This window comes from Cnephaeus nilssonii (genome assembly GCF_951640355.1).
Source record: "Cnephaeus nilssonii genome assembly, chromosome: 8".
Taxonomy (NCBI): Eukaryota; Metazoa; Chordata; class Mammalia; order Chiroptera; family Vespertilionidae; genus Cnephaeus; species Cnephaeus nilssonii.
Window position 1 is genome coordinate 28129452 of NC_137079.1, and position 9525 is coordinate 28138976.

Sequence of the window (9525 nt, forward strand, 5' to 3'; positions counted from 1 at the left end):
ATTATATGGCTCAGAGATATTTTTAGAAATCATAAACATCCTTCCTTCATGCTTGTACAATTTGTATAAGGAAAACCCAACCAGTGCCAGGAATTTGAATTTTATAAAACATTAGATGGGCCCTCTCCAAAAATCTACTTACTCAGAAGAAAAAATCAAGACATGTATCAAGACAGCATTTCTGTCTTATCACTTAGCCAAGTAGCTATGGTCAGGCACGTGGCTATGGTCATCTGCACAGCAACATTTGAGGAGTAGAAAGATGTAGAGTTTAAAAGACCTTCCCCTCACCCTCACTTCATTATCTGATGCCTAAAGTTCTACCATTTACTTAACATATGATCCCCTTTTCAGCAGGTTGCTCAACCTTGGTACTACGGTCATGTGCACACAGCATTTCAGTCAACGATGGATGGCATATACAGTGGTCCCATCCTATATAATAAAAGGCTAATATGCAAATTGTCCCCTCGACTGGGAGTTTGACCAGGAATTTGACCAGGGGGCTGGGCTAGCCGGCCAACTGCCCGCAGCCCCTCCCCCCAGCCAGCCCTGCCCTTGATTGGCCCCTCCACCCCAATCTGGGGTGGGGCCGGCCAGCAAACTGCCTGTGGCCCTCCCTCCCCATCCCCCCCCCCGCCTGCCCTGCCAATCAGGCTGATCAGGGTGGGCCAGCCGGACCCCACCTGTGCACAAATTTGTGTACTGGGCCTCTAGTAAAATTATAATGAAGCTGAAAAGTGCTTGTCACCAAGTGACATTATGTTGTTGCATCACTCACATGTTTGTGCTGCTGCTGGTTTAAACAGTCGTGTAAAAGTATAGCACATAATACTTGCTATTGATATTAAACAATGATGTTATGGGTTTATGGATTTACTATACTTTTAAGGTTATTTTAGAGCATATTGTTTCTAAGAATTAAAAAAAAAAGTTTGCTGTAAAACAGAATGCATCATTTTCTCTTGTGCTTGATTTAATCTGGTGTTGTGCCGTTTAGTAACATGCTGTACAGGCTTGTAGCCTAGGAGCAATAGGCTATACCATATAGCCTAGGTGTATAGTTGACTCTACCATCTAGGTTTGTATAAGTGCACTCTATGATGTTTGCACAATGACAAATTGCCTAATAAACTTTTCTCAGAACATGTCTCCATTATTAAGTGGCAAATGACTGTATTGACATTTTGGCATGAGTAATTCTTTGTGGGGGCTGGCCTGTGCATTATCAGATGTTAACAGCATTCCTGACCTTTACCTTCTGGATACCAGTAGCACCTCTTCCCCCAATTGTGATAACTAAAGATGTCTCCAGATATCACCAAATGTCTCCACATATCGCCAAATGTCCTATTAGGAGTAAAGTTAGACTAGATTGAGAACCACTGCCTTAAAGATAACTGTCAATGTGAGCTGTCATTGGTCTCTTTGTGAGGGAAAGACCATATAGAATAGATTGGCTAAGGTGACGGGAAGATGAAACAACGGGCATTTGTGCCTTAGGGAGACTTTACAGAGGCACCGCACCAGAATAACTGATTCCAGAAGTTGGGAGTTGGCTCATGTACTAAACCACAAGGAAGAATTAACACACAATTAAGGTTTTGTTTGTCTTATTACCAAAACTATTTGCCCACTAGGCTACATTTATTAAGCGCTTGGATTTTTTTTTCCTAAAGGAACGCATAGTTTAGTGTAGACAAAACAAGCGAATGAGAAGCCCCTGCCCCCTGGGCTTGGTTGGAGAAGGAGGGCAATGTGTGGTCAGGGACCTGAGCTCTTGGTTCCCCTGCGGCAGAGGTTACCCTGGTTTCTCCTGGGCCACTGCTGCTGGGACCTACTGGTGGGCAGGGTGCAGCTGATGCCTGCCTGGTGGTATCTGTGTGGCCTTTCTTTTTTATTTCTTTTTCCTTTTTTTGTTAATCTTCACCCAAAGATATTTTTTCCATTGATTTTTATTTTTTTAAATATATATTTCATTGATTTTTTTTTACAGAGAGGAAGGGAGAGGGATAGAGAGCTAGAAACATCGATGAGAGAGGGAAACATCGATCAGCTGCCTCCTGCACACCTCCCACTGGGGATGTGCCCGCAACCAAGGTACGTGCCCTTGACCGGAATCGAACCTGGGACCCTTCAGTCCGCAGGCTGACACTCTATCCACCGAGCCAAACCAGTTTTGGCTCCATTGATTTTTAGAGTAGAAAGGAGGGGGGGAGGCAGAGAGAGAGAGAAACACTGATGCAAGAGAGAGACATCGATTAGTTGCCTCCTGCACGCGCCCTACCAGGCAGGGGATCAAGCCTGCAACTGATGTACCTGCCCTTGACTGGGTCAAGCCCATGACCCTTCAGTCCATGGGCCAATGCTTTAACCACTGAGATAAACCAGCTAAGGGCTGTGAGACCTTCCTACCTGTTTCTCTGGTAAGCCTCCAGGACGGCTCTCTTCCTGGCCTGAGAAGCAGCGACCAGAGTAGCCAGGCTGGCAGACTTCTCTCTTGTCACCTTCTTCAGTTCTGGCACCAACCAAGCGATTTTACTAACGAGCTCTTGCCAGGTCTCCTATCCACCTCTCCCAAGGATCTCCACCCTGAGCAGTATCTCCCACCTGTTAGTTACATCAGTACATGAAGTACCCATCATCCAAAGTAACTTGTTCTTTTAACTAACATTTTTCCATTCCAGCCACTGCTTTTCTCTTAAACTTGTTGTTAACCACAGAAGAGGTTCAGGCTGCAAAAAACAAAGGACAAAAGGCAATTATTTGAGCAAAAGGATTCCAGTCCAAGCGATGCAAATTCAGGGAACAGCCCAGCTGCACTCTAAAGAGAATAAAGAAAAGCCGGGTTTATAAAGGCAAAACCCAAAACCTGTCATGTTTTTCATGCAAATGAGGGATTGCTGACTAGGTTACCAGGGATTGATTAGTTCCAATATGCAAATGAGGAAAGCAAAAGCTACAAGGAGGAAGTAAAGTTCATATGTGTCCATTTAGCAGTTGTTCTAGGGTGTTTATGGCTCAGCCTGGAGCTGAGTTAGCAACAGGTTAGCAACGTAACAGCAGCTGGGAGGTCTGAGGTGCAAGCTGTGCACTGGCGGCAGGGGCCCCCCTTCCTTCATAGCCTCCTGACTCTCTTGTAAGTGCCTCTCTTGGCCATGCGTATTCCATTTTATTCATTTTTTTCATTATCATCATGATAACCACAAGTTGAAAAGGGAAAATACTGTTAGAACAAGTCTGCAGTTGAAATTACAGCCCTGATTCTGGAGTTCACAAACAGAACATGTGAGTTATAGATAAGAAAGATTCCAATTCTGAAGCACAAAGCCACGGTCAGATTGGGGCCATCTGCTATCATATTCATATTTAATCGAAGAAGAAGCAGGCAGATTCAGGACCGGATTCAAGCTACGGAAATAAAGCAAGATGGAAGAACTTTCATCAAATGCTGACTCCGTATCAAAAACATTGCTGACAATCTTCATTCATCCACATAACAAATATGTACTGAGAGCTGACTCTTGTCGGGCACTTAATTATCTAAGTATTATCCCCATTTTACCTCCGAGGGATCAGAGCCACAGATTCATGAAGTAATTCATCCAGTGGTCACAGGACCTGAACTCAGGTCTATACACTCTTACGACAAAGTATGGGAGGAAGTAAAAGAAAATAAATGGCAGATAAGAAAGTGGATGCAAGGAAGTCCTAGCCCGTCTCCTAACTCTGCCAAACAACCACTTTGTGACTGACATCGTATTAGCCAACAATGTTTAACGTTCTTGTAGACATCAGGTTTTCACAGAAAAGTATTTTGAAATTCACAATCATTTTTACTTTTAGACAAAATGACTTAATTCAGGAATTTGAAATTTTCTCAATATCAGTGTATCTATATTAAGGAAATGCTACATAAAGAGCTGTGGTTGCAAAAAGCACCATGTAAGAAATTATTAGCTGTGTCACTCTCTGCGTGCTTAATCACACATTACTATGTGTTGGTTTAAGCCTTGTCTTGAGAACTATTAGGAAGCAATATCATGCCTCATTCTTCTCTGTTGAATTCTAATCCTAAATTATATATGTGGGATTTTAAAGATTGGGACAGATCCTGGTTGAATTTAATAAAAACTATTTCCTCAATTTTCCATTTACTGAACCATGGGTAAACATTTTTTATGAATTCAACATTCAACCAGCATAGATGCTTTTCTAGCAGAAATCACTGTTTTCTCCCACAAAACCTTTTAAATACCTTTATTATTGTTAATTTTGAAAAGACATGTGGTTCTGTTTCTTTTAAATGTTTTCTAACTACATGTGCTAACATTTTTAAGGATGAAAATGATTTGATGTCTAAGATTTTCTTTAATATCATGTGGGGTCACTGAGGAAATTTGAGAGAGAGGCTGCCAGTTGATAGTTGGTAAAACTGGTGATAAATAGGGGTTTCTTATTTTATTCTCTCTACTTTTATAATTATTGGAATGTTTTTATGGTAAGAAGTTTCAGTACCTGAAATAATACTGAAGACCATTTCTACTCCTTACTCTAAATGGTAAAAAATTTATCACCATGTTTGGGCACAAGCTTTCTCTCCAAGGAAATATTAAATATATTTTTCAGCTCTTCTTCTATTTCTTCTTCAGTCAGTGTCTTAAACTCCACCAGATCCATATTGTCCTTATAATTGAATTTTCTAAAGGTGAGGGTGAAGCCCACTAAACAGTGAACCCCATTTGAGGTTTGCAAGGAGCAGAATGACTTGCTTGTAAACACAGATGCGGCAGACGTCTGAAGATATTCATTAACAGCCTCAAAATCTTCAATTGTTCGAGGTTCAAGCGTAAAGGAGTAGATCTTTCTGTACTTTTTCTTTTCCAGGAGCTCAGAATTAAGGAATTCTTGGTTTGGAACATACTGCTCTCTTCTGATTTGGTCCAGGTACCAGGTTCCTCCCTCTTCTGTCAAGCGGAAGATGCAAGGCACCTGCGGCTGATCCTTCCCAGAAATTAACTCCAGAGGCTGCCATAGCTGGTAAGAGCGTCCAAACCCAGCATCAACTATGTAGTTCCTGCCGCCCACCGTCACCTTCAGCAGGAGGTGAATCATAGCACTGCTGTATTTGTCAGCTGGAGTGTTGTAAACATAGCCTCCCAGCATTGTGGTCTCAAAACCCATTGTGGTGAGAGCCCAGTACAGAAGGTGATTGACCTGGAGACACCACCCTCCCCGGTTCTTCCTCACAAGTTGATCAAAAATGGCCTCCAAGCCCAATTCCATGGGTTCCCCACAGTGGATGTTGAGGTTCTCAAAGGGAATGGCCCGGATCTGGTGCTGAAGAATGTCAGTTAACGTTTCCAGGTCCAATTTGTTCCTAGTGTTCTTATAACCAATTCTTTCAAAATATGCTTCGATGTCCATGATCCCCTATGGCAAGGAAAAGAAAACAAGAACACATAGTGTTACTTTTGCACTTGAATTTGTTTGATTAGCCTAATTATAATTAATGTATTTTAAATATGTAAATACAGTTGATATAACAAAATCATAAGTCTTTTGTTTACTACTACTATTGTAATACAGTGATATTAAATGACATATATAGAAGAAAAACTTGGTACTCATAGTAACAGTCAATGGGAAGATAAAGCCATTAAACAATTCAAAAAAAAAAAAAGCCAAGAGAAAAACAAATTGGTGCTTCTGAAGAAGAAAACTCAAAATGCACAATTGGAAACTGTATATAAAAATAACAAAATGTTTTCCTGAACTAAAGCAAAAATTAAATCTGAAAAACAGCAAAATTCTGAAAAAGTTTGATTCAGTGTTCAACACTGGGATATATTCTGGTTAAATTATTGAAATTCGAAGTTAAAGAAAACTACTTGGGTATTTGGTAGAAAAGCAAACACTTTTTAAGGGAGAAACCAGCAGGCTGGCATCAGAATACTCCACAGCAATATGTTACTACTATGTTAAGAGGAAAGTCTGATCCCCAAATACTATTCTCAGATAGGGTTTCATTTAATCACAAAGGCATCATGAATATGAAAACAATCTCAAAGATGAAAGAATTTGAGGAATGCATGAAGGATGAGCTACCCCGAAAAAGTGTTACTTCCTAATTGGCCAATGAAGTGTGAATCAAAATGAAAATAAGGAAGAGAGAGGCCACAATAAAGGATCTATGGTCAACACTGACTCCTTTTATTATAGAACAAAGAGTAGAAAAGTTATGAGAATTATGGCTAAAGTAAATTTTAAAAAAACATTTAAAAGATGTGATAAATGAAACCCATTAGGCCTATTGGCCTCCATCATAGGTGCAGAGTGGTAAGGAATAGAGCATGTTCAGTGTACTCAGAGAGGCACATGGGATTGGTGAAGATTCGGGACTGAGGGTAAGTATGAGGCTGTGTTCCACTCAGATCCCTTCAGATGTCTTTTACCATTTCACTGTGCCCCTAGCCTGGCTTCTGTGTCCTTATGCTTAAGGACCTGCACCCTAGATTCTCTTTGGAGAACCCCTTGTGGGCTCCTGGAGCTGCTTCGCCTTCCACTGCAGAGGGCTGGATGAGCCAGGGAATGCATATCCTGCCAGGGCAGCTCTGAGTCAATGAATGACTGGTGGGAGGTTTTGCAAGTCCAGCCACCTTGCCTGGAGTCGGGACACATTTTGAGTTAGAATTCACATCCAGGGTGGAACTGGGTTTCTCCCAGGGGCACTTCCCTAATAAGTCACATGCACATGGATCCTTGTCTCAGTGTCTGATTCCGGGGAAACTGACTTAAGACATATCAGTGGTCATTCTGGAGAGTCGTGCAAAAGAAAGCTCAGATGCACAGGCAACGTCCAGAGGGCCTTGAATATCAGGCAAAAGAGACTTGCTTTCTTCTGTGGATCAAATGGATCCTTGTTGTTTTATTGAACTGACTGCTGTAATTGGTCCTAGTGGCATGGTACTTTAATTGCAACTTACCTTTTTGATGTACCCTTGGAAAATAGGTTGATATGAAGAAGTTATTGATCAGTTCCCAGTCTCTAGGATCTCTACATCTTTCATGGACAACAGTGGTTTTCAGTTTTGTTTTGTTTTTAAAGAAAGCCCTAGTCTTTCCCCAAATGAAGTTGCAGGCATGAACCTAAAATGGGAGAATTAAAAACAGATTGATCCAAAGCTAGTTCACCCATGAGATGGTGCTGTCATACCTCAAGGCTATAGGCAGCACAAGTACAATTATGGATTAAAATGGATTCTTCTATACCTACTGTCTAGATTTCTGGTGCAGAATAGAAGAATTTTGAGGAGCGATAGTGAGTGACTTTCTTTGTGGGCATTTTTGTCTTTTTTCTTTTTCTATCCCTTTCCTTTTCTCTGTCCCAGCGAAGGCCACGGCATTTCACTGGATTGACATTACCTCCCTTCCCAGGGGCCAGGGGCCAGCTGTTTGACTTTCTGGATGGAAAGAGAAGTTGCTAGGCTAGTCCTGCTCAGAGACCGTCGTTCAACAGGCCACGGTGCACTGAGCTTGCATCTGAGACCCGCCCCTGGGTGAATGCCCGCAGAGGTCAGGCAGGTCCCAGGAACAGGTCCGAGAGCCAGTCCACAGAAACAGCTGCTCAGCTGACGATGGTAAAGGCCAAACAAAACGTCTCTGGGACAGCAGAGAGTTGACAGCTTAAAAATTTCCTTTTGAGGGGAGGAGTGGACGCCCTGTTTTGTGATTGAGGAACTAAAATGAGGACCTGGGGAAGGAAGAGAAATGCTGCCGCCACCCCAAGGCTACCAGCAGCACAGTACACTTCTGGACTGGGGTGAAATTGTCAACCCCAATCCCAGGATCCCTGGCATTGCTGAATAGACTTTTTAAAATATCTGATGTGAAATTCACATAAAATTAACCATGTTAAAGTGAACAGAGGTACCATTTGGTACATTCACAATTTTGTGCAATCACCACTCTATCTAGTTTCAAAATATCTCATTAGCAGGAAATGTAACCCCATACCCATTGAGCAGTTACCCCCCATTCCCTCCAGCCCCTGGCAGCCACCACTCTACGTTCTGTCTCTGTGGATTTATCTATTCTGGATATTTCATAAAAATGTAATCATATAACATGGCACATTTGTGGCTGCCTCCTTTCATTTAGCATAATGTTTCCAAGGTTCATTTATTGTGTAACACGTATCAATACTTCATTCCTTTTTATGACTGAATAATGTTCCATGGTATGGATTCACTATTTTTGTTTGTCTCTTCCTTCCTTGATCAGCATCTGGCTTGTTTCCACCTTTGACTATTGTGAATACTGCTGCTGTGAATGTGTTCAAGTACATTTTTCAGTACAGTATGTGTTTTCAATAATTTTGTGTTTATACCAAGGGATGGAATTGCTGAGTTGATTAGAAGAATTTTAAGGAGTGTTTCTGAGTGACTTTTCTTTCCTGTGCTGTTATTTTCTTTTCCTCTCCGTTTCCCTTCCCCCTCCCCTCCTTTTCCTTCCCTTCCTTCCCTTCTCTTTCCTTTTATTTCGACTCTGAGACCTATTCTAAGGGACACTACAACCTAGTTAAGTACCAGGGGCAAGTGGCCAGCCCAGTAATTTTCCAGATGGGAAAGAGGTTGTTGGGCAAGCCTTACCCACAGACCCTCCTTCAACTCTGCTTGGTGTTCCGAAAGCCTGTGAGGTGGCCCAGAGAGTCCCATGCGTGGAGATCAGCTGTAACAGGGGAGTTTTGAGAGGGTTTTTGTTTTTTTATTTTATTTTTCCCACTCCTAAGGAAAAGCAGAAACTCAGACAAACTCAGATGTGCAGGTGATATCTGTGTATTTTTTAAAGTTGGCTCTGAACTTTTAAAACCCATAAAGGGCCAACGAAATAAGTCTCTGGGCAGGATACATTAGATAATTGACAGGAAGTTGTTATTATTTTTGAGTGAGAGAAGGTGGGGTCAGCCGTTTTGTGAGAAACTAAAATGAGGGCCCTGGGGCAGGGAAAGAGCAGGTTACCAAAAAAAGCTCAGCAGGTGCTGCTGTGGGCACAAACAGTTTGAATCAAGGGTCCATTATCTTCACATGTACAGTCCTTACAGCATAAGGATTCTAAGTAGGTGTCACTTACTTTCTAACCACCTCTGGACTTGGAATTCAAGCGCACTGTAGTATCTAGCCTCCTGGACTCACATTTTAGATAGGATTAAGCCCCAATTTCAAAGCTAAAAAGATTCACTTACCGAGTTCAACTAGGACCCACACCAGGAACTAGACTGACTTCACTCCTCCCACTTGAGGTCAATACAGGAAGTGCCCTCCCTGGCTTTCCAAACAGCCCCTCCCTGGAGTCTACTCAGAATCACACGGGGATCTCTGGGAAATGTAGTTGTGAGGCCTTAGGTTGTCCTTGGGTGCCTCCTCTTCAAATCTATTCATTGGAGAAGGGTGGAGGGCTACATTATCTGATGGGCCTTACGTCACACAGGCGGTGAGGGGTATGATCTTGTATTTGACACAGTCC

The 9525-nt window shown here is 42.2% G+C and overlaps 1 protein-coding gene across 3 annotated transcripts; it reads right to left on the reverse strand.

Annotated features, from left to right (window-relative positions):
• Positions 1 to 1688: 1688 nt before the first annotated feature.
• On the reverse strand, positions 1689 to 9298 carry LOC307104361 (arylamine N-acetyltransferase 1). Of its 3 annotated transcripts, XM_079779275.1 has the most exons (4): positions 9245 to 9298; positions 6987 to 7149; positions 4519 to 5433; positions 1689 to 3411 (listed from the first exon to the last, which is right to left on the reverse strand). In XM_079779275.1, exon 3 carries the CDS (start codon positions 5425 to 5427, stop codon positions 4555 to 4557), a length of 873 nt encoding a protein of 290 aa, XP_079635401.1. In that variant the 5' UTR covers positions 5428 to 5433; positions 6987 to 7149; positions 9245 to 9298; the 3' UTR covers positions 1689 to 3411; positions 4519 to 4554. The 3 variants fall into 3 exon arrangements, with proteins under 3 accessions (XP_079635401.1, XP_079635399.1, XP_079635400.1); XM_079779273.1 differs by having other exon boundaries at positions 1689 to 5433; XM_079779274.1 differs by lacking the exon at positions 6987 to 7149 and having other exon boundaries at positions 1689 to 5433; positions 9245 to 9253.
• Between the last annotated feature and the right edge of the window lie 227 nt (positions 9299 to 9525).

Bases quoted from the DNA above. Each gene is read 5' to 3' on its own strand.
- LOC307104361 (XM_079779275.1), bottom strand. From the start codon at position 5,427: ATGGACATCGAAGCATATTTTGAAAGAATTGGTTATAAGAACACTAGG.